This window comes from Pseudophryne corroboree, chromosome 6 (assembly GCF_028390025.1).
Source record: "Pseudophryne corroboree isolate aPseCor3 chromosome 6, aPseCor3.hap2, whole genome shotgun sequence".
Lineage (NCBI taxonomy): Eukaryota > Metazoa > Chordata > Amphibia > Anura > Myobatrachidae > Pseudophryne > Pseudophryne corroboree.
Window position 1 is genome coordinate 240419547 of NC_086449.1, and position 25151 is coordinate 240444697.

The 25151-nt window shown below is 46.6% G+C and overlaps 1 protein-coding gene across 3 annotated transcripts in view; it reads right to left on the reverse strand.

The window, feature by feature from the left end:
• FANCI (FA complementation group I) overlaps window positions 1-25151 on the reverse strand; it is a 297155-nt gene that overhangs the window by 159766 nt on the left and 112238 nt on the right. For all 3 annotated transcript variants that reach the window (XM_063925787.1, XM_063925788.1, XM_063925786.1), the window contains exons 16-22: window positions 24489-24559; window positions 24157-24271; window positions 23953-24075; window positions 23799-23867; window positions 14340-14441; window positions 3312-3497; window positions 3107-3228 (exon numbers count right to left, since the gene is read on the reverse strand). In XM_063925787.1, the coding sequence (XP_063781857.1) occupies window positions 3107-3228; window positions 3312-3497; window positions 14340-14441; window positions 23799-23867; window positions 23953-24075; window positions 24157-24271; window positions 24489-24559 (788 nt within the window). The remainder of the gene's footprint in view (window positions 1-3106; window positions 3229-3311; window positions 3498-14339; window positions 14442-23798; window positions 23868-23952; window positions 24076-24156; window positions 24272-24488; window positions 24560-25151) is intronic.

Consider the following 25151-nt stretch of genomic DNA (forward strand, 5'->3'; position numbering starts at 1 on the left):
CTGCAGTCCTGTGGAGAGAAAATGGCGCTGGTTAATGCTGTGAGGGCTAAGCCACGCCCCTGTAATGGCGCGCTTCAGTCCTGCTGCATGAAAATACATATTTATACTGGCGGGGGTATAATGTGTGCCCAGGCACCTTTTTTATCTGCCAATGCCAGAGCTAAGGGTTTATGCTGCCCAGGGCGCCCCCCCCTGCGCCCTGCACCCGTCAGTGCCGCTGTGTGTGTGGGAGCATGGCGCGCAGCGCGACCGCTGCGCGGTACCTCATACTCTGATCTTCTACCATCTACTGAAGTCTTCTGATCTTCTTAATACTCACCCAGCTTCTTTCTTCTGGCTCTGTTATTGGGGTGATGGCGCGGCTCCGGGAACGAGCATCTAGCACAGCTAGCGATCAGACCCTCTGGAGCTAACGGTGTCCAGTAGCCTAAGAAGCAGAGCCTTTGAACTCACTAGAAGTAGGTCTGTTTCTCTCCCCTCAGTCCCACGAAGCAAGGAGCCTGTTGCCAGCATTGCTCCCTGAAAATAATAAACCTAACAAAAAGTATTTTCAGAGAAACTCAGTAGAGCTCTCCTGTTTAGTGTCCAGTCTCTCTGGGCACAGAAGCTAACTGGAGTCTGGAGGAGGGGCATAGAGGGAGGAGCCAGTTCACACCCATTAAAAGTCTTAGAGTGCCCATGTCTCCTGTGGATCCCGTCTATACCCCATGGTCTATGAAGTGTCCCCAGCATCCTCTAGGACGTATGAGAAATGTGGATTTTCCAGCAGTAACCTTGGAAAAACATCCAATTCACCTCCGAAGAGCCATTAACCTGTGAAGGGAAGAGATTACACATTTCGTTTGGAGTCAGCATCTGCAATCAACTGACGCAACCATACGGCTCTGTGTGCAGCTACAGCCATAGCAGTGGTCCTAGCATTAATATTGCCAATCTCTTTTAGGGAGTCACAGAGGACTCTAGCCGTGTCCTGAATGTGTTTCAGGAAAGTAACTGTAGTAACCAGGGACATATCCCCCGAGAGACCCTCCTGAATTTGAGTAGCCCAGGAATGAATTGTATGTGTCATCCAGCAGCCTACAATGACTGGTCTTTGAGATACACCTACAGCAGTGTAGATAGATTTCAGTGTGGCCTCAATTTTTCTATCCCCAGGGTCCTTTACCGTGAAGGATCCTGGGGCAGGGAGTACCACCTTTTTGGAAAGGCGCGAGACAGAGACATCTACAGCTGGAGATTCTCCCTAGAACTTTCTGCCTTCAGGGGGAAAGGTATGCAAAAATCTTTTGACACCTGGTATTTTTTATCTGGAGTTTTCCAGGCTAACAAATCATCTAATTCCTTGGAATCAGGAAAAGTGACTGTCAGTTTGTCTTGTGGGAGGAAAAATTATTGCTGATTTGTAGCGTCCTCCAGGGATAGCTTTAGTACATCCCTTATAGCCAAAATGAGGGGTTCAATACACTGTGCAGGGGTGGAGTCCCCAGTTATGGAGTCCACATCATCCCCATCATCATGTATATCATCATCAGTAGCTGATAGGAGTGCAGGTAAAGCACGTTTATGTGCACCTATAGTAGACAGGGGGAGGATGGGGGGCATCAGCCCTGGCAGCTAGACTTGCTACTGCTTGTTACAGTTCTTGTGTTTTATTGGCATTAGCAGTTAATTGAGATGACATATCAGACATCATATTTTTGATAGCCCCCAGCCAGGAGGGCTCGTGACTCTCCCCCACATTGTCAGCATTTTGTGATGGCTGACTACACTGCTCACATGATAAGGAACCATATGAGGGAGGGGAGAATCTGGCATTACAAATACTGCATAATTGTTGTTTCCCCATTATGTAGTAACACACAATAGCACATACAACACAGACTGAGTTACAAACAAGCCTGCCCTATTGCATGTGAGAGGAGACAAGGAGCTAGAGAGGACACCAGCACACCAACACTGCAAAGCCCCAGTGAGGCTGTCAGCGTTTTTTATATAGATATATCAGTTAAACTGCTTCTAAATAGAATTCCCCTAGAGGAATATGGTGCACAAATAGCGGCTCTCCCCCTACTCAAACACCTTGTACCAGTAATTTAGCGTGTGACAGACCGGTGGAGCTATGTGAGGCTGCTGCTGCTGCTTATGCAGAGGAAGGTGCCAAAATGCAGCTGAGCCCGCTCTGATATAGCACCGCCCCCCTTAATGGCGCCGGAGCTACTGTACATATTTGTACTGGCTAGGTCTCGTAAATGCGCTGTAGTGTCACATAAATGTTAAGTACAGCAAATGTCAGCCAGTGTCATGCAGGGGCTACAGCGGGTTCCCCCAGGAGGGACCAGTATGCCTCACCCGCGCTTTTGCCGCACCATGAACCTAGTGGAATCCCCAGTTTGTACTCACCACCGACGATCACCTTCAGGCAGCGTTAGGGGTGTGCGGCATGCTGCGACTGTGACAGCTAAGGCACAGTGCCCCGCAGAACAAACAGCCCCTCAGGACGGTGGTCATGCAGCGGGGAAGCGGCTCTGCACCTCACAAGGCCCAAACAGCATATCGAAAATAATAATATTTTAAAAGAAACTGAAGAAATCTCTCTGGAGCTCCAGAGTGTGCATCCTCTCCTGAGGGCACTTTTTCCTAAACTGCCTGTGGGAGGGGGCATAGAGGGGAGGAGCCAGCACACCCTGTGGAAGAAATTTAAAGTGCACTGGCTCCTTTGGACCCCGTCTATACCCATCGTACTAATGTGTCCCCAATATCCCTTAAGGATGCTAGAGAAAAAAGAAAAAAAAAATGAAAAGTGACCTTTAGTAAATAAACTCCTTAGTATCACATGCTGGAAAGAAACAGAGTAACCATGTAATGGCATTACAAAAACACTATTGATTATAGTATAAAGTATACTACCTTATTTTACCCTTATTTCTTTGTAAGGATATCCTTATGTCTATCCCATGCATGTTTAAATTGCTCTATCACCTCTGATGGGTGGCTATTCCACTTGTCCACTACCCTTCCTGTAAAGTAATTTTTCCTCAGATTTTCCCTGAACCTACCTCCCTCCAGTTTCAGTGCTGCTTAAAGAAGCTCTGAATATTCTACCTACCTAAAATTTGCTGTGGAAAAGTTGTACTCAATCAGCACCTCGCATACTCCCATAACCAAAACAGCATAGTTGTAGTTTTTCATCCCGACACCAGAAGTCAGGGAGAATTCAGCCGCCTTGTCCTATGGGGACGAAGCAGAGAATGGTTAAGACAAAATGTTTAAACAAAATGTTTACATTTCTTTTCATAACGGATTAGAATTACCAGCTCAAATTCCTCCAGATCACATTTAGTCATTCTCCTGGTGATGGATTCCAGGATTTCATCAATTTCTTGCCGACATGCCATGCAGTCATCATCGTCTTCATCATCCATTCCTCTCTCCTGCAGTAGACTGCTCCTATGCTTATACCAGTTAAGACAACTGTGAATAGTGCTGAGCAAGTGTGCCTGCAATATATGCAAAATATCAATACATTATTTTATAAAGACATATATAGAAAACTTAGACATACCTATAAAATTATTAGAAAACATGTCTTACAGTCAGGGCCGGTTGTACACCTTGTGGCGCCCAGTGCGAAAGTTTCCACCACCCCCCCCCCCCCCCCCCCGCCCCAAAACAGTTTGTGCGCGCAAAAAATAGGGGCGTGGCCTCATAGGGGAGGGGCGTGGCCACAGTTATGCTCCCAGTAGCTGTGCCCCCAGATTTGCCCCAAGCAGTTGTGCCCCCCAGTTGATTTGCCCCCAGTAGTTGTACCCCCTGTCGCTGTGCCTCCTGTTGCTTTGCCCCCAGTAATTGTGCCCCCTGTTGCTTTGCACCCAGTAGTTGTGCCCCCTCTTTCTTTGCCCCCAGTAGTTGTGCCCCCTTTCTTTGCCCCCAGTAGTTGTGACCCCTCTTTCTTTGCCCCCAGTAGTTGTGCCCCGTTTCTTTGCCCCCAGTAGTTGTCCACACACACAAAAATAAAAAAAAAACAATACTTACCACTGCCCCGCACCTGCTTTCCGATCGCTGCTGCTGCTCCGTCTGGCTGCCGGCTCAGCTCTATGGGAGAGACGTCTTGACGTCTCTCCCATAGCAGCGCCGCACAGACACTAGAGGTCAATACTGACCTCTAGTGTCTGTCCCTGGAGCTGGCTGCGGCGGACGCCCACACAGCCCACGGCGTCTTGCTGCAGCCGTGGAGTGGGGTGCGGGCAGGCGGCGGTGCCTGCGGGGTGACTGCGGCCGCGTCCCCAGGCCGCAGCGCCCCGGGCGAAGGCACTGCTTGCCGCACCAAGATCCGCTCCTGCTTCCAGTCACAATTAACCAAAAGGTATTCGTTTATGTAAATTAACCATCATAACAATACAGATGAACTGTAGGAATTTCCCCCCCATATTTGTAACATAAATCTGGCAACACACTGGCTCCCAATGAGAGAAGAGGAGTGTCCACTTTGGGCATACATTGCTTGGACCCTTGGGCAGAGTCGCTGGACTATTTCCAGCATCATTGGTAACTGTTAATGCAGACAAAAGATTACCTCACACAAAGGCTGATAGATCTTCAGTTGAGCATTTTGTCCAAATTTGATTTTACCTACCTGGCATCATGGTGGTTTTTAGGCCACACATGCTGCAAGACTGAGAAAACTTCTCAGTGTTGTCTGCAATATCACAGCACTTGCATCCAGCACAAGAGTTGCTACTGGATCAGTGGTGCTGTCAGAAGGAAAGCGTGCTAGATAAATGACCGTTAGAAGCGTATAGGATGCTTTGGTCAACTTCTCCACTTTATCACTCTCCAAAGCTTGATACATATCCCCCTATACTTTTAAAAGCAAAAACAAACAACTTGTAAAATTCGAGGACCGTATGGCTGCCCAACAGTTGCGCAACCAAGTTTGCTGCACACCAAGAGCTTGCTGGTTTGGTAGAACGTGCCTTCAAGTTGTGAAGAATGGAATATAAGCGTGCTGAAACACAAAAGTGATTATCATCTGTAGGACGCACACCAACCTCTTTTGTAAACAACATAGACAGATCATCAGGTTTCAAAAGCTCAAATGTCCCTTGACATTAATCTTCAATGTCCTAATGATGTCCAATGAGTGAAGTGCTGCCTCTTCCTACTTGGAATGATACCAACCTAGTGCTGAAATCAGAATGTACTGATTTAAGTGAAACTTCCTTAGGTTGAAAAGATGGTTTTGTATGGAGAACTGCCCTGTCATGAAAACAATCAGACTTGTAAGACAGAGTCTCTCTCTGCAACAAACTCTGGGCCATGGAATTAAACCGGTGAAATACCACCTCCCATGTGAGAAACTTCACATCAGTACTAAAATCAAGTAAAAAGAACAAGTGGAGGAATGACTGGTGGGTGCAGTTGTGCCAAGTCACGTAAAAAACCTGCACTTCAAATAAGAGTTACGTACCCTACAGAAAGACAACAGAGAATATAGAGAGTTGAGCCTTGAAGGGACTCTGTTTTAACCCATTATCCAAACCATGCAGCAAAATGAACGTTATGGTAAGAACTTACCGTTGATAACGTGATTTCTCTTATGTCCACAGGTATCCATAGGATAACATTGGGATATTGTCGAGCGACAGCGAAAATGGCACCAACACGGTCACAAGCTTTCTGGCCTCCCAGGATGCATTGGGGCCTCCACTATATAGTCCCGCCCACTGACTTAGTCAGATCAGTTCTTTCCACAGCGATTATAGGCAGGAACATTAGGTAGAGACCTGTACAGGCGATAAGAACACACATGCACACCCTTCCATACAAGAAGGAAGAGGTTTTTAGTGTTTGTCTAGATCCTCAAATCAGATGCGTCCGGGTGGGATCCCTGTGGATACCTGTGGACATAAGAGAAATCACGTTATCAACGGTAAGTTCTTACCATAACGTTCATTTCTCTGGCTGGGTCCACAGGATTATCCACAGGATAACATTGGGATTCCCAAAGCCATTTTAGTGGTGGGGACGCTCCTGATTGCACAGGAGGACCTTTCGCCCGAAGTCTGCGTCATGAGAGGCAAAAGTATCCAATGCATAATGTCTGATGAATGTGTTTATGGAAGACCATGTGGCTGCCTTACATATCTGTTCTGCTGATGCACCCTGTTGTGCTGCCCAAGAAGGACCTACCTTACGTGTAGAGTGTGCAGAGACATTAGCCGGAATAGGGAGATCTGCATGAGAATAAGCTTCAGATATTACCATTCGGAGCCATCTCGCCAGCGTCTGTTTACTAGCAGGCCAACCTCTCCTATGGAATCCGTAGAGGATGAAGAGGGAATCTGTTTTCCTGATGGCACTAGTACGATCTATGTAGATTTTTAAAGACCGGACCACGTCCAGTGACGCTTCTCCCGCAGATAGTCCCGATACCTAAAAAGCTGGGACTACAATCTCTTCATTCAGGTGAAACTTTGACACCACCTTTGGAAGATAACTAGATCTCGTTCTGAGAACTGCTCTGTCTGGAAAAAAACTTAGGAAAGGAGACTTACATGATAATGCTCCTAAATCTGACACTCTTCTGGCTGACGCCATTGCCAGTAAAAAAAGAACTTTAACTGTTAACCACTTAAGATCTGCTCTCTCAAGTGGTTCAAACAAAGGACCCTGGAGAAATGTAAGAACTAAATTCAAATCCCAGAGAGCTGCATGAGGAACAAATGGAGGTTGAATATGTACTACTCCTTGGAAAAAAGTACGTACATCCTGTAGGTCAGCAATCTTCTGCTGAAACCATACAGTCAACGCTGAGACTTGCACCCTCAAGGAAGCAACCTTCAACCCTTTATCCAATCCTGCCTGCAGGAAATCCAAAATTCTAGCTACTTTAAAAGATCTCGGATTATAATTTTTTCCAGAACACCAATGAATATAGGCTTGCCATATTCTATGATATACACGGGCCGAAGAAGGCTTTCTTGCTCTAAGCATGGTTTGGATTACCTGCTTTGAAAATCCTTTAGCCTCTAAGATAGAGGTTTCAACAGCCACGCCGTCAAAGACAGACGATCCAGATAACTGTGACAACAAGGACCCTGCATTAACAGATCTGGACGTTGAGGGAGCAGTATCGGTGCTTCCACGGACATTCTCAACAGATCTGTGTACCAATGCCTTCTTGGCCAAGCTGGAGCTATTAGAATGATTGCTCCTTTTGCCTGTTTTATCTTTCTCACTACTCTGGGTAACAGAGATACTGGAGGGAACAGATATGCCAGCCGAAACCTCCATTCTACTGACAGTGCGTCTACCAGGATCGCTCCTGGGTCCCTTGTTCTTGATCCGTACCTCAGAACTTTGTTGTTTAGACGAGACGCCATAAGGTCTATCTCTGGTAGACCCCATCTGTTCACCAGTGTCTGAAACACTTCTGGGTGTAGTGCCCATTCGGTTTCCTGAATGGTGTGCCGACTGAGAAAATCCGCTTCCCAATTTAGGACACCCGGGACAAATACTGCTGACGATGCTGGGAGATGGATTTCCACCCATTTTAGAATGGGAGTTACTTCCTCCATCAGACTCTTGCTGTGAGTTCCTCCTTGATGATTGAGGTATGCTACTGCCGTCGCATTGTCTGAGCGGATCTGGACTGGTCTTCCTTGTAGATTGTCCTTTGCCTGAACTAGCGCCAAGTAAATGGCTCTTATTTCTAACAGATTTATCGGCAGGCGACTTTCCCTTGCGGTCCATTTTCCCTGGAACCATAGGCTTCCGAGTACCGCCCCCCAGCCTTGCAGGCTGGCATCTGTCGTCAGGACTTGCCACTCTTTTATCCAAAAGGGTCTCCCCTTGTTTAAATGGTCTGTCTGTAGCCACCATGCTAGAGACCTTTTTACATTTACTGGAATCTTTATCATCTGCTTCTTTATTGTTTGATGATTTCCGTTCCATTTGGTCAAAATGAGATGCTGCAACGGTCTGGAGTGGAATTGCGCAAATTCCACCATGTCGAACGTTGATACCATCAGACCCAACAGTCGCATTGCTGCATGGACTGACATTGTCTGGGCTTGCAACGCTTCCTGAGCCATGACCTGCACCTTGACTATTTTCTTCTCTGGTAAGAGAACTCTCTGTAGGTCTGAATCCAATATGGCTCCCAAATGAACCATCCGCTGTGACGGATTCAGGGACGACTTCTCCCAATTTATGAGCCACCCGTGTCTCTGTAAACAAACTATCGTCTGTTGGAGATGGCTCAACAGTAAATCTTGCGACTGTGCTAAGATTAATAGGTCGTCTAGGTATGGGAATATTCTTATCCCTTGTTTGCGCAGACAAGCTGCCATAACCACCATGATCTTGGTAAACACCCTGGGTGCTATAGCTAGCCCGAAGGGCAGAGCTTGGACAGGAAGTGTTCCTTGAGGATGGCAAACCTGAGGTAACACTGATGTGATAGTGCTATAGGTACATGTAGGTAAGCATCCTGTACATACAGAGATACCATATAGTCTCCTGGTTCCATAGCCAACATTATGGAGCGTAACGTCTCTATGTGGAACTTCGGGATCCATATGTAATTGTTCAACATCTTCAGATTTAGAATTGGTCGGTATGACCCATTTGGTTTCTGGATTAGAAACAGATTGGAGTAATACCCCTGTCCCTTTTGTGATGGAGGTACTGGGACAATCACACCTGACTGCAGTAATTTTTGGACTGCTTCTTGCAGGGCATTGGCCTTCGACTCTATACGAGACGGGTGCAAAAAAATCTTTGAGGAGGCTGCCTCCTGAATGGGAACCCATACCCCGGAGATACTACCTTCTGCACCCAGGCATCTGTTGTTGACTGTTGCCATGTGTGTGCAAATTGCAGGAGTCGGCCCCCAACCCTGGAATCCTCCAGGCGGAGGCCCGTCTCTTCAAGCTGAGGGTTTCTGTTCAGGTTTGGAAGCTGGCTTCTTGCTAGCCTACTGCTTCCTACCCCTGGATTTAAACTGGGGTTGTTTAGGCTCCTCTTTACCTTTCGCTTTGCTTTGCCAGCGAAATGAGCGAAATTTTAAACCCTTGGACTTAGGGTTGTAGGTAGCCGGAAATCTGACCTTCTTCGATTCAGCCTCTGACTCTAGGATATCCGATAAAGGTTTTCCAAATAATATATTACCCACGAAAGGCAATGCTTCCAATTCCTTCTTGGACTCCGCATCTGCCTTCCAGGTCCGTAGCCAGACTGCTCTGCGAGCGACTACTGCCAGAGCTGAAGCTTTAGAAGCAACAGTGCCTACATCAATGGCTGCTTCTTCTAAATACTGGTCAGATTGTCTTAAACGGTAAAGACGATCCTCTTGCTCCCTAGTAGGAGAGGGGATGTCATTCTCTAGTTCCTCTATCCATTCGCCCATTGCCTTTGCTACCCAGGCCGAAGCGATAGCAGGTCTTACCACTGCACCCACAAGAGAAAAAATATTTTTCAATAGGCTCTCTACCCTCCTGTCTGTGACATCATTCAAAGAGGTAGATGACAGGAGCAAAGCAGATTTATGCACGAGTCGCAGAACATGTGCATCTACTTTTAGAGGAACTTCTCTCTTCGAACAATCTCCAGCAGGAAATGGATAATAAGAATCCCATCTCCTAGGAATCTTATACTTTTTACCGGGCGCTGCCCAAGACTCATCCATCATTTCCGTCAACTCCTCTGACGCTGGAAATTCAGCTTTCACTGACTTTGTTCGTTTGAATACAGGTGCCTTTGCTTTTAACGCTGTCTTGGCTGGTTCTTTCAGAGAAAGCACAGCCTTTACTGCATTAATGAGTTCAGCTACATCATCTGAACTATAAGCTCTGCGACTGATCATCATACGGAGTTGAATCTATTGTTTCCGCATCATCATCCGATGTATCCTCTTGTGTAGTCTGCCATACAGACGTATCTGTCTTAGTCTTACCTGCCCCTTGGTTACTTGTAGAGGCTACTGGAACCAAACCATAGGAAGGGAGCTGCATGTATGGGTTCATAGTGTAACCTAACCCTTGAGGTGGTGCTACTGGAGCTAACCTGTCCGCTATTGAAGACAGAGTCTTTGCGAACATATTCCATGGTGGTTCTACTGGAGGTTGAACTAACTCCTGTTTTTTACTTCGCTGAAAAGCGAAACAGTTTGCACACAAACCCTCATAAGTGACCAATTGATTCATATCAATTACCCCTGACTTACAAGATAAGCATGTTAGGGATATGGGAGTGCTTGACAAATTCTCCTCATCACTTTTGCCGCTCACAGACATTTTTTCTGATATTGACTAAACAATTTTGTGACTGAACAACACCCTATAATCAGTATATAGAGGTGAAATCAATCTGACCACAGAGCACCTGATTTGAGGGTCAGAACAGGACTGACATTACACAGAAAAGTCAGCACACATACTAGCAGTCAGTCACATGTTAAAGCATTAGACATTGTCATATGAGAATACAACCTCCATAATAACTAATACATAAGTAGGAAAATTGTACTTCTGTTTAACTGGTTCTTTTTTTCAACATAACATGCAGAAAACACAGTAATATACAGGTCTCATATGCAATAGGTACTAAAAATTAACAGTGCACACTAAGAAGTAGAAGGAATTTTTAGTACTGTATACCCTGCCTCCAGGGAGCGGGATACAGGGAGACTCACCACACTTCCATATCCAAGCAAAGACGCTCGTAAGACGCTGAGTGGATTCAGACGCTACTGGTGTACACTGCCGCTCTTGGTAACTGATAACGGACACGGACGCTCACCAACGGACACGGACGCTGAGCGACTCCACGTGCATGCAGACACTAAAGGCCTGCGACTCGGTCTGGGCGGGTTTATATCCAGTGTACACAACCACAGCGTCTAAGCTGCGACCGAGTACCCTCGTGGTAGCGTTTGAGCCGGAAGTGAGGTCATTCAGTTCATGAAACGAGAGACACGCGGGAACTGGCCATGAACTCGGAGGAGGGACGGCCAGGAGAGCGTCTGAAACCCCCTGTTGACTTAAACTCCGAGGATCGCGGCCTCACCTAGTCCTGGCGCCTATGATCCCCAGAGCTTAGCGCTGTCACACTCGAGATGTTCGGCGCATCAACACACTGTTTGCAGTCTCCACCAAATCAGTGTAGCTGTGTCCTGACTCCTCTAGTAAGAGGAAGCCCATAGACTCACCGTCTCCCCATGCTCCGGCCACAGCCTGGTAACGTCTGCTGGACCTGCTAGAACATCCGACACAGGCGCCCGTCGAGACAGCACTGTACCGCGAAGGTAAGCGTTGTTGCGACCCGGTGGGGAGTTGTTGGAGCGACTCTTTCTAATATGCGTTTAAAACGCTGTTAAGAGAAGTCGCTCAAAAACCAAAACAGTAAGTCTATAAAAATTTAAAGTAATGAAAACTTGAGGCTGCTTTCACAGCAGCTCTGTGACCATGCGGCTCCTGCCGCACCAAGCAAAAAACTGATCTGACTGAGTCAGTGGGCGGGACTATATAGTGGAGGCCCCAATGCATCCTGGGAGGCCAGAAAGCTTGTGACCGTGTTGGTGCCATTTTCGCTGTCGCTCGACAATATCCCAATGTTATCCTGTGGATAATCCTGTGGACCCAGCCAGAGAAAATAGAATTAAGCAAGCTAACTAGTAGTCATTTTAGCAGTCTTCCAAATCTACTATGACTCTATGTTGGAGCAGCCTTTCTAGTTTGAGCAGGGTCCCAAGTACTTGTTTTCTTAAGGATGATGGCAACAGTCATACCATTATAGCTAGGTATGCTAATCACTGATGGTAAAAAGCTTATGCTGACAGATTCTGTCATAGAGGCACACACCATGACAGACCCAACAGCATTCTGATAATGTCATGTACCACAACCATCTTAGCAAGTCCAGTGCTACAAAAGCAAGTGTACCCCTTCTATATTTACCTTTAGAAGAATGAGCAGAAGCATCTCAACCAAAGGGAACAGCAAACTTATATGTCAAAATCCTATAGGACCATTATTGTAACCATAAGGAATGCCTGGTGGTCGTCAGAATTGCACAATTCCAAATGGCAAAAGGACAGCGTCTGTTGAGGTTGTCGAATTTCAGTCATCAAAGGAACGAACTGACACATCTTTGAAAAGATACTGTGTTGCCTGGTAGAGTGATGGTGTGACTTGTCCCATTTTAATGTGAATTTTGAGTTCTGGAAAACCTTAGAATAGAACCATGCAAGCTGCACGCCTTATCCCCAAATTCCCATATAGAAAAGAACGGACATCTCTTTGAGAGCCTGAAGAAAGTTGGTGACTCTGCCTTGCACAAGACCTCAGGACAGTGGCCACAGCTGTCATGACAAACAGACAGAGCCAGAAAATGATCAAACCGCACACCTGAGATGGTATTGGTGACCTTAGAACATGCAAATGATGTTTCACCTGTAAATTATAATGGATCTCAATAAATTCATCATGAACTGGTCCACCTGTACATGGTTCCTGAGGTTCACAATGGTCCAAAAATATCTATTTAGATTTTGGACGAAAAACATGTTTGAAGAGAAACATGTCCTTAAAGAACTTGGGATATCCTGCACAGGATTTTGTCAATTATCGGTACATGAATTGGTTACCAACTATATCTGAAATAATAACCTTTAAGGTGTAGAAAGATATCTGGCCCTTGGTGGTGCTCTCCTGGGTTTGAAAGAAGGCAATAGTATACTAGGGTAGTCACAATGCTAGGTTGCAACACAACTAAAGGAAAACAACCTTTTGGGGACACTGCTTATATATACATTGATATTATACTGTATATGTTAAAATAAAACTTTTAATATAATAGTTAAAGGAGCAAAAGAAAAAAAAACAGGAGAAATGGAGAGCACACTGTAAGATGCACCAGTGCTAATGGCCAATTAGGATCAATGTTTATTGCTCAGAAGCGGTGATCCCTGAAGACATGCAGGTAGACTGCAAGCCAGCAACCAGGCAAATAAAGTAACGATCCAGCAGCCAAGGAGAAGATCAGATAGGGCAACAGGTAGGCAGCTGCAAGCTCCCATCAGGAGACAGCACCAGAGTGCCAGGGACCAAAGCCGAGGGAGCTCCAGCTCAAACGCCAAACCGGAGTCTATCAGGTAAGCAGGGCTAAGTATGCAGCTGTGTGAAGGAGGGAGCTACAGCAAGCTCTTGAATACAACAGGAACGTACAGTCTCCAGAGTGTGTGGCTAAACAGCAAGCCCATTGCAAATACACACGGTTGGAGACCACCGGCACCAAGACAGGAGATGGATCTCGGGACAGAGGAACACACAGCCAAGGTGCGGGGACAAATGTAGACTGAATTCACAGTCAGGAAGGTCTTTTAGTATAGCTTGGCTGGGGAGCAGGAACAAACACACGCTACTCCTTACCTGTCCCAGGAACGACCACAGGGTCACTATTCTAAAGCTTGGTACACACTATACAATATTCAGTATTATGAAATAGTGCTAATTTTCACCAATCTTCACGACCATTGTATAGTGTATACACCCAATCTTTTTTAATACACGTCACTCATCACATCGTTTATCTGTGTTATGTGATAAACGATGTGGTGCACATTGGGCAGCGTATGCACAACCGCACATAGTTTACAGGAGCAACAATTATTTGGATACAATCACCAGACACGCTATATTGTGCCATCATATAGTAGATCATGCAGTGTGTTCACAGGCATATCATATCATTACACCTTATCAGTCAGTCGCAAGATCGCCGGGCTGTTCAGGTGTGCACCCAGCTTTATGCCTTTCACACGGACACAGCGCTACTTTATATAGTACTCAGTGGCAGAAAGAGAATATTGAAAATCATACCATAACCATTCAGCCTTCCTAACATATCACTAAATCTACTAGAAAAATAATCAGTTTAATTGGGATCTCTTTGTGAACTTCAAGGAAAGACCGTCTGAAAGTCTGTGTGATGATAGTCACCTTTTAGTAGAAGTTCTGAAACTTCCACAGTTCATTTAAAGAGTCATTTGTGTTTCCTGGGTGGTCTTCAGTATGCCGGCTGTCGGGATCCCAGCGCACAGTACACCGGAATAAGTGTATGCCGACACTTATTCTCCCTCGTGGGAGTCCACTATCCCCCTGGATGGAGAATAAACGCGCGCCACCATGCCCGCAGCGTGGCGAGCACAGCGAGCCCGCAAGGGGCTCATTTGCACCCGCCACACTGTCGCTATGCCGGCCTTCGGGCTCCCGGCGCCGGTATGCTGGTCGCCGGGAGCCCGACCGCCGGCATACCATACTACACACGTGTTTCCTTACCAGAGGCTCCTGCAATATGATCTGTTCTTTTTGGGCGGTGATGCACTTCTCCAGCTTTAATGGTGGTAATAAGTCAGGCTCTGGTTCATAATATCGCTTTAACTATACAGAAAAGCAGCAAAAGTTAGTTTGGGTGAAAAGGTTAGACATATGGCTTTGAAAACAGCAACATAATTCCTGTACAATAGTATATGTGCTTGATTATGCATTAATAATTTTTTTCTGTTAAAGATGGAACCCAAAATCCACTCATTTTTAAATAATCCGCCTATACCCTGAATGAATATTCAAAGAAACATCCTCTCTTCCATTTGTGTAACACCTACCACGTGGTAGCTGCAATCATTCCTTTGCTTTAAAGTGACATTGTTTGGTTAATAGAGGAATCCAGGAGCTTCATGAATACAGAGGATCATCAACACCAAACTTCTGTGAAGTTGGGGTGACTGCGCAAGTACTGAGTGAGTTGAGTGGATAGTCCACTATTTTGCAGACTGGTCTGACTTCACAACCACGCAAAGCAATTTATAGCAAAGCAGAAAGTAGTTATTTCAACTATGAGAAGTAGATGGTTAAAAAAAATGCATTCAAGATGTAAGCAATTTGGGTTAAAGGCAACCAAAAACATACTGTAGAAACATAGAATTTGACAGCAGATAAGAACAACTTGTCTCATCTAGTCTGCCCCTTTTATAACCATATTGTTACCTCAAACTGTGGGGCAGATGTATTAACCTGGAGAAGGCATAAGGAAGTGATAAACCAGTGATATGTGCAAGGTGATAAAGGCACCAGCCATTCAGCTCCAATATGTAAATTAACAGTTAGGATCTGATTGGCTGCTGCCTTTATCACCTTGCACATATAACTGGTTTATCACTTCCTTATGCCTTCTCCAGGTTAATACATCTGCCCCCCTATTTGATTCTTATTTCTTTATAAGGATATCCTTATGCTTATCCCACCTAAGCATGTTTAATTTGCTCTACTGCATAAGTATCTACACCCGGTATTCGGATGATAGGTCGACAGTGAAAAGGTCGGCAGTCAATAGGTTGACACCAAATGGTTGGCATGGATAAAAGGTCGACATGACAATTGTAGATGCATGAAAAGGTCGACATGAGGGAGGGGGTTTTTATATATATATTTTTTTTCATTTTCAGGACTTTTTTTTTTTATACTTTACCATTCACGTGGACTACAATTGGGAATAGTAACCTGTGCCGAGCAGAGTGAAGCAGGCACCAAGCCCGAAGCATGGTGGGTGGAGCAAGCCATGCAAGGGGACGAAATGTACTAATTGGGGGTCCACGTACTGAAAGGAACATTTTGACAAAAAAAAAAGAAGGAGATTTATGGTAAGAACTTACCTTTGTTAAAGCTCTTTCTGCGAAGTACACTGGGATCCACAGGGATAACATCGGGGTGTAGAGTTTGATCTTGGTCCGAGGCACTAACAGGCTAAAAGCTTTTACTGTTCCCAAGATGCACAGCGCCACCTCCTCTATAACCCCGCCTCCGTGCACAGGAGCTCAGTTTTGTTAACCAGTCCAATGCAGTAGCACGTAAAAGAGACGACAACCGTTAGCAGCCACATATACCACATTCTCGCGACAGGAGAAGGTACCAGCGGCTAATGCCACACAAACCCAAAGAAGCTAAGTGCGTCAGGGTGGGAGCCCTGTGGAACCCAGTGTACCTCGCAGAAAGAGATTTAACAAAGGTAAGTTCTTACCATAAATCTCCTTTTCTACAGCGGGGGAACATGGGGTTCCACAGGGATAACATCGGGGATGTCCTAAAGCAGTTCCTCATGGGAGGGGACGCACTGTAGCGGGCACAAGAACTCGGCGTCCAAAGGAGGCACCCTGGGAGGTGGAAGTATCGAAGGCATAGAACCTTATGAACGTGTTCCTCGAGGACCACGTAGCCGCCTTGCACAATTGTTCAAGGGTCGCACCACGGTGGGCCGCCCAAGAAGGTCCAACCGACCGAGTAGAATGGGCTTTGATGGTAGCAGGAGCTGGAAGGCCAGTCTGTACATAAGCATGTGCAATCACCATTCTAATCCATCTGGCCAATGTCTGCTTAGAAGCAGGCCAGCCACGTTTGTGAAAACCAAAAAACACAAAAAGAGAATTGATTTCCTAACGGAGGAAGTTCTCTTCATATAGATACGGAGAGCCCGTACCACATCCAAAGACCGCTCTTTGGAAGACAGCTCAGGAGAATTAAAGGCCGGAACCACAATCTCCTGGTTAAGGTGGAAGGAAGACACCACCTTGGGTAAATAACCTGGGCGTGTCCGAGACCCTTCTGGCTGAAGCAATAGCCTGCAAGAACAACACCTTAAGGCAGAGGTTCCCAAACTGTGTGCCGTGGCCCCCTGAAGTGCCTCGGGACACTTGCAGGAGTGCCCTGGGTTGGTGGTCCAGGACCAATTAAAATTATTCATGGTCAATATAATAGGCAAAACCAGTGCTGGTGGCTGCCAGTCATAAAATATGTGGCCAAACAGAAGCAAATCTTGTCCCTCACCACACAGCTGACCCTAAGGATAACAAATAAACGCAATCTACTTAATGTAATATTTCTTTCTAAATTTCTCAATAAGAAAGTTTTGGCCTAGGGGTGCCGTGAAAAAATTTCTGATATTCTAGGGCGCCGTGATTCAAAAATTTGGAAACCACTGCCTTAAGGGAAAGCCACTGAAGGTCAGCAGCGGCAAGAGGCTCAAACGAAGACTCTTGTAAGGACTCCAAAACCACAGACAGATCCCATGGGGCCACAGGTGGCACATAAGGAGGCTGAATCCGCAACACACCCTGAGTGAATGTATTGACATCAGGCAGGGTAGCAATCTTTCTCTGAAACCAAACCGACAAGGCAGAGATATGAACCTTGAGGGAGGCCAGACGTAGGCCTAAGTCCAGGCCTTTTTGTAGAAAAGCCAATAATTTGGCCGTACTAAACTTGAAAACGTCATAATTGTGAGACGCACACCAAGTAAAGTAAGCATTCCAGACCCTATGGTATATCCGAGCAGAAGCCTGCTTAACGGGTCTTCAACATAGTTTGAACAACCGCCTCAGAAAAACCCTTGGCCCTCAGGACGGAAGCTTCAAGAGCCATGCCGTTAAAGCCAGATGGGCCAAATCCTGGTAAACACAAGGGCCCTGAACGAGGAGGTCTGGACGTTGTGGAAGTAGAAGTGAACGATCCAACGAGAGGCCCTGTAGATCGGAGAACCAGTGCCGCCTGGGCCACGCTGGAGCGACTAAAAGTAGGCTTCCTCCTTCTTGCTTGAGCTTCCTTATTACTCTGGGCAAGAGTGACACCGGAGGGAACACATACGGCAGCCGAAAGTTCCATGGGATTGACAGAGCATCCACGAACGCTGCTTGAGGATCCCTTGACCTTGCTCCGATGACCGGAACCTTGTGATTGTGTTGAGACGTCATCAGGTCCACATCTGGGAGGCCTCACATGTCCACGAGAAGTTGAAACACCTCTGGATGCAGACTCCATTCTCCGGCATGCACGTCCTGACGACTGAGATAGTCCGTCTCCCAGTTCAGAAAGCCCGGAATAAACACTGCTGATATGACCGGCAGATGGCGTTCTGCCCACTGAAGAATCCTTGATACTTCCCTCATTGCCATGCGGCTTCAATTCGAGTGCCGCCCTGATGATTGATGTACGCCACCGTGGTGGCGTTGTCCGATTGTACTTGAACAGGTCTGTTCTGTATCAGATGCTGGGCCATCGTCAAAGCATTGAACACTGCCCACAGTTCCAGAATGTTTATCGGGAGTAGTGACTCCTCTTTGGTCCACCGACCCTGAAGAGAGTGTTGTTCCAACACCGCGCCCTAACCTCTCAGACTGGCATCCGTCGTTAGCAGGACCCAGTTAGATATCCAGAAGGGATGACCCCTGCTCAATCGTCGGTCCTGCAGCCACCAGCTCAGTGACAGGCGGACCTCCGGAGAAAGGGAGATCATGTGAGATCGGATCCGGTGAGGCAGGCCGTCCCACTTGGACAGAATCAACTTCTGCAGAGGGCGAGAATGGAATTGAGCATACTCCACCATGTCGAAAGCCGACACCATGAGACCTAGCACTTGCATCGCCGAATGAATCGACACTTGCGGACGGGATAGGAAGCATCGGATCTTGTCCTGAAGTTTCAGGACTTTCTCCTGAGACAAGAACAACCGCTGATTGTGGGTGTCCAACAACGCTCCCAGGTGTACCATGCTCCGAGCCGGAACCAGGGAGGATTTCTTAAAGTTGATCAGCCACCCGTGGACTGTCATGCACTGGATCGTCAAATCGAGATTACACAGGAGAAGTTCTGGGGAAATCGCCAGGATTAACAAATCGTCTAGGTATGGTAGTATCCTGACCCCTTGACGGCGTAGCGAAGCTGTCATGACCGCCATCACTTTGGTGAAAACTCGCGGAGCCGTTCTCAAACCAAAGGGTAACGCCCAAAATTGGTAATGAAGGTTGCCTACTGCAAACCGCAGGTACTGCTGATGAGATACCGCAATAGGAATATGTAGGTAGGCATTCTGTATGTCCAGGGAGACCATATAGTCTCCAGGCTCCATGGCCAGAATAGAGCGCAGCGTTTCCATACGGAACTTGGAAATTCGAACATGCTTGTTCAAGGACTTCTGATTGAGAATGGGCCGCGAAGACCCGTTCGGTTTCGGGACTAGAAACAGCAGTGAATAGAACCCCTTGCCCCTCTGGGTCAGAGGCACCTGTACCACCACTCCTGTAGACAGGAGGGAATGTACCACCGAGTGGAACGTGTTTGCTTTTGCCGGATCCAGAGGCACATCTGTTAGGCAAAATCAATGAGGGGGGACGATTCTTGAAGGGTATGGCGTAACCTCGAGCAACAACTTCCCTCACCCAGGTATCCGAAGTGGTCTTCAACCATTCCTGGGTAAAATCTAGAAGTCGGCCCCACACCCTGGGATCCCCCAGAGGGAGGCCCGCCCCGTCATGCGGCCGGCTTGTCAGTTTTGGAAGCTGGCTGACGGGAGGCCCAAGCACGCTTCGGTCTGGGCTTGGCAGGCCTGGAAGCACGAGCTTGCTTTGGGTACGCCTGGCCTTTTGCTTTACCTGGAGTATGAAAGGGCCGAGGAAAAGTACTTTTAACCTTCTGTGCGGAAGGAGCCGTACTAGGTAGGCAGGCTGTTAAAGCAGTAGCCAGGTCAGCCACAATCTTATTGAGGTCTTCTCCAAAGAGAACGTGTTCCTTGAAAGGAAGCACCTCCAGGGTTTTCTTGGAATCCAAATCCACCGACCAGAATCTCAACCAAAGGATACGTCTGGCCAAAATGGATGCAGTAGCAGCCTTGGCCGCGACCACCCCGGCATCGGAGCTCGCCTCCTTAATGCACAGAGAAGCCGTGGCAATATATGAGAGACATTGTCGAACATGCTCAGATGCATCAGAAGGCAGTTCCGCCTTGAGTTCCTGAGCCCATGCCTCAACAGCTTCAGCAGCCCAAGTCGCTGCAATAGTTGTCCTTTGCACAGCCCCCGAAAGGGTATAAATCGCTTTTAAACAGCCCTCCACATGACGATACGTCGGTTCCTTCAGAGAGGTGACGGTAGTTACTGGCAGAGCAGAGGAAACAACCATGCACGCCACATGAGAATCTACAGGCGGAGGAGTTTCCCAATTTTTACACACCTCCGCAGAGAGAGGATAGCGAGCCATCAGTCTCTTATTCGGTGTAAATTTTGTCCCTGGATTTTCCCAGGATTCCGGACGTATGTCAACCAGGTGTTTAGAATAGGGTAAAACCTGCTTAACCACCTTCTTACGCTTAAACCTATCAGGTCTCTTGGAGACAGTTTCAGGCTCAGAAACATCAGACACTTGAAGAATGAGCCGTATCGCCTCAATCAAATTCGAGACATCCACGGATGATTTCCCCTCCCCATCTGAAACATCAGCGTCAGTGTCTGAGGGGTCAGTATATGCACCGTCCTCCTCAGAGGACGTGTCAGTTAAGGCCGAGGATTGGGAGAAGGTAATAGCCCTTTTAGAAGACGACTTAGTCTTATGAGGGCGAGAGTGATCCCTATCCTCCTATCCTCCATTCCATCCAGCTTGTCTCCAAAGAGGGCCTCTCCATTGTAGGAGAGCACCTCAATATTTCTCTTTGATTCTGCATCAGCATTCCATTGGCGGATCCATAGTGCCCTACGGGCTGAAATCGCCATAGCGGAGGATCTTGAACCCAGCAAACCACCATCCTTCATAGCCTCAACTAAGTAACCTGCAGAATCTTTGATATGACCTAGAATTAGGAGCATTTCATCCTTATCCATAGTGTCTATATTAACAATCAAGTTGTCTGCCCATTTTTCTACAGCGTTACCCACCCAAGCAGAAGCAATTGTGGGCCTGAGTAACATACCAGTAGCTATATAGATGGACTTTAAGGTCGTCTCCAACTTACGGTCAGCAGGTTCTTTTAATGAAGCTGACCCTGGGGCAGGCAAAATTATTTTCTTAGACAGCCTAGAAACTGAGGTGTCTACCATGGGGGGTGAGTCCCATTTTTTTCTGTCTTCCTCAGGGAAAGGGTACGCTACAAGTATCCTTCTACGAATAGTAAATTTCTTTTCTGGGTTAGACCAGGATTCTTCAAAGAATGCATTCAAGTCCTTTGACGAAGGAAAAGTCACCACCTGCTTTTTATTTAATTTAAAATAATCTTTTTCCTCAGGTGTAGGTGTTGTTTAAACACCTCGTTTATAGCAACTATCATACATTGAATACTTTTGCCTAGTTTGGGGTCTACCCCTCTCAAATCTCCAGTGTCAACCTCACAGTCGGAATCTGTGTCAGTGTCCCCTTGTATAACCTGCGCCAGAGACCTTTTCTGGGAACTGGAGGGGTCCCGAGTGGAGGACGTGGAGGGATTAGCAAACAGTTCATCCTCCACAGACTGTCTCCAATACTGTTGTTCAGACTCAGAGAATTTCTTTGCAAGCTTTGACATATTACTCTGCAACTTTCTCACCCACACTGGCTCCTTCTGAGAGGGAAGGGCAACCACATTACCCTCTGGTGCATCTAAAATGGGTTCCTCTGGGGAAGAGCTCTCTCCTGACATGTTACACATGTGTACACACACACACACACACACCACTATCACACAGGGGAGCTATCAGGGACAGACTCACACTAAGTGTCTGTCAGAGAAACCCAGAGGGATTTGCCAGTCCACATACTGTGACCTATATGTAATTGTATGGGTGGTCTTCAGTATGCCGGCGGTCGGGCTCCCGGCGACCAGCATACCGGCGCCGGGAGCCCGACAGCCAGCATACCGACACTTATTCTCCCTCGTGGGGGTCCACGACCCCCCTGGAGGGAGAATAAAATAGTGTGGCGCGCGTAGCGCACCACCGTGCCCGTAGCGTGGCGAGCGCAGCGAGCCCGCAAGGGGCTCATTTGCGCTCGCCACACTGTTGGTAAGCCGGCGGCCGGCCTCCCGGCGCCGGTATGCTGGTCGCCGGGAGATCGTAGTGAACCCAATTGTATAAATATTACATAACAACAGCGTTTTTTTTCCAATATTAAGTCTGTAGACCTAATGAGAAAAACACTCCCCTCCCCCTCTATAACACCCTGGTACTTGTATCAGCGTTGTATGAGGAGAAGCAGCGTTCAGGAACAGCACTCTGGCGTTTCTGCAGGAGAAAATGGCGCCCAGTGAGTGTTCTGGCAAGTCTGAGGAGAAGCCCCGCCCCCTTGTAACGGCGCGATTCTGCCTCAGCAAAGTCTAATATTTATACTGGCAGGGGTATGTACATCAGCGGTTACCATGTATGTACTGTGTTTGCCAGTGAGAGTAAGGTTTTAATCATGCCGCTCAGAGCGCGCGCCCCCTTCCTCCCCCCCCGCCCTGCGCGCTCTCCACCCTGGTGCTGAGAGACATGCTGCGCAGCGTCCCGCCGCTGCGCTTGTACCTGTATGCCGCCATCGATGACCGGAGGACCCCTCTCTGCAGGACTCCGGTAATATACTCACCACTCTTCTGACGTCTGGCTCTGTTAGTGGGTGGCAGCAGTGCTGTGGGAGTGAGCTGCAGCCAGGCATGGGCTGTGTTCAGTACCCTTCAGGAGCTAATGGTGTTCTGTCAGCGGAGACAGAGCCATTGAGCTAATTGAGAAGTTGGTTCCTACTTCCCCCCCTAAGTCCCATGAAGCAGGGAAGCTGATGCCAGCAGCTTCCCTGTAAAATAAAAAACCTAACAAAGTCTTTTTTCCAGCAGAACTCTGTAGAGCTCCACTAGTGTGCGTCCAGTCTCCCGGGCACATTTTCTAAACTGAGGTCTGGAGGAGGGGCATAGAGGGAGGAGCCAGTTCACACTGTTGAAAAGTCTTAAAGTGCCGAAGGCTCCTGCGAAACAGTCTATACCCCATGGTACTAAAATGGACCCCAGCATCCTCTAGGACGTAGGAGAAATACGAGTATCTCTTTCTGTTGGTTTGTAACATTGAAGATTCTATGACATTCCATCATTGGTAAACGGAAGAAATTATAGAGGATAAGGACTTTTTGCTGGAACGGATTGTTATTATTATTTTTTGTACCCTGATATAGAAGCGCTGGGATCGATTTTATTGTGTAACAACCCTTAGAGACCTGTGCTCCACTTCTGGCAGTCACTTTCTTAAATGAAGGCATAAAAGGTGTGTACTAGTCTCAGACCCCTTCCTGTCAACTGACTTAACAGAGAGAAGAAAACAAGCAACACTGCAGAAAAACACAGCGGCTGGGACATAATGAAGTCCGAGTTCAGCAGCCGTGCGGGATGTCGGCCGAACTCTGACTTTTTTCTAAAGCGGCAAATAATTGCCCCTTGAAAAAACGTCCAAGTCCAGCTGGTATCCCGCTCGGCTGCTGAACTCGGAATTAATTTCATCCTGGCGAGCATATCCAAAGCCTTCCTTACTGTAGGCCCAAATAACACGTTTGAGGCCATAGGTGCCAGTGAGACTCCAGCAGAAGCCTGCAATGCGACTACCCCCCACCTTTTCCTGTGTCACGCCAAGAGAGAGTCAGATTTATCGTTTAAAGCATAAAACAAATACCAGTAAAAACTATTTTGTTCCCAAATATTTTGCAGAGTACTGGAATGCAAACTATGGTAGGATCAGGTCATTTGAAAGAAGAAATCATCACCGTTTTATGGTTTTCCTAGTGCCCTGGCATCTCTGAGTTACCCACATATATCATCCCGTTTCTTGCTAATGCTGGAGATAACTACACTGATTGTTTAACATATACAGTATATAGTGCACCAGGAACCACGTAAAAATACATTTTGACTAGATACTGACAGGTTCCATCCTAGAGATTGCTAAATTTTCTTCACCTAGTAATACACAGACAACATGACCTACGTCATACCTGAGACACAAGTGTCTGCATGATGGGATTGGCCAATTGTGAGTTGCGACGTAGAACATCATAAAAACCCTAAAAACAATGTAGAAATAGTGATTGAATCTGCGCCCTTAACATGACCTTGAAATTTGTAAAAAATGTCAATAGTTCTAGTTACCTCATAAAGTAACCGTCTAATGTCCTCCTGCTGGCTCAGGCATCTTCTCAGACATCCAAGTATTTCCAGGCAAAAAGCCTCATTTGCAGCAGCGTTATAACGGGTGTGGACATCCACCAGCACCTATGAGTAACATACAATCAAGTGACACAACACATATAAAAGAAAGACGAGTGTGCAACAAACACACAAAGTAACAATTACCTGGCTTGCACCAATAGCCTGGCTACATTGAGAGGAGGACAAGCTCCCGAGAACCTTAAAATTCTTCAACAGGAGCAAAAAACCAGCAACTGCAGACTTCCGGGCATCTATTTGGCTGGTGACAAAATACAATAACAGAACTGTTGTAACAATGGTAAAATATTAAGACAGGAAGAAAAATTATTTGAGTGAAGATCTTTTTTTAATAAAGATTAATAAATTACAATATATTTTAGAAATGTTTATATTGTTAGTCATAAACACTTGGCCCATATTTTATATAAAAAAAATACTAAAGAGTTATATATTTAAAAAAAATAAAAACACCTTACCTTGAAAACATTGCTTTCCTTAGCACAAGTATAATAAAATCCCGGACAGATATATTAATTTTAAAGAGTGGCTGTAATGACAAGACAGAGACTTTACCCAGTGAGGGATGTGGCAGGTGCCACACACATTTTACCTTCAACATTTGACTGAAAAGAGACTTCAAACAATATCACAAATCAAGTGTTTTACCACAAAAGCTTCCCTGTCCTCTTGTTGGTCTGATAACAAGATCTAACCTATGTACATATGAAATCTATATACTCCGAACGCATTTCACATTCCATCTTAGGCTCTTAAAAGTGCCTAGTATGCTTTTCAATTCATTACAGCCCATATTTATTGTTAATATATTATAGTGAGCTGCCTGGGGTGTTTGTAGTTGTATTCAATAAACTATTTTTTTCCTATGTGTTCCCACAAAGTCTGTTCTTGTGCTGTTCTTGAGCTGCGCCAACTGAGTGGCCGATCAAGGTAAGTGTACACACTTACCGATTGGCTGCTCGATATGACGATCCCTGTCACGCAGCTGGTTCCTGCCATGCAGCTGGGTGGGCATTTGATTTGCCCGCCAAGCTGTGACATCGCCACCCGCAACAAGTGTACATACACACAGCATATCTGTCATCGCCTGTGCTGCAGGTCTGAAGCCATTCACAGACATA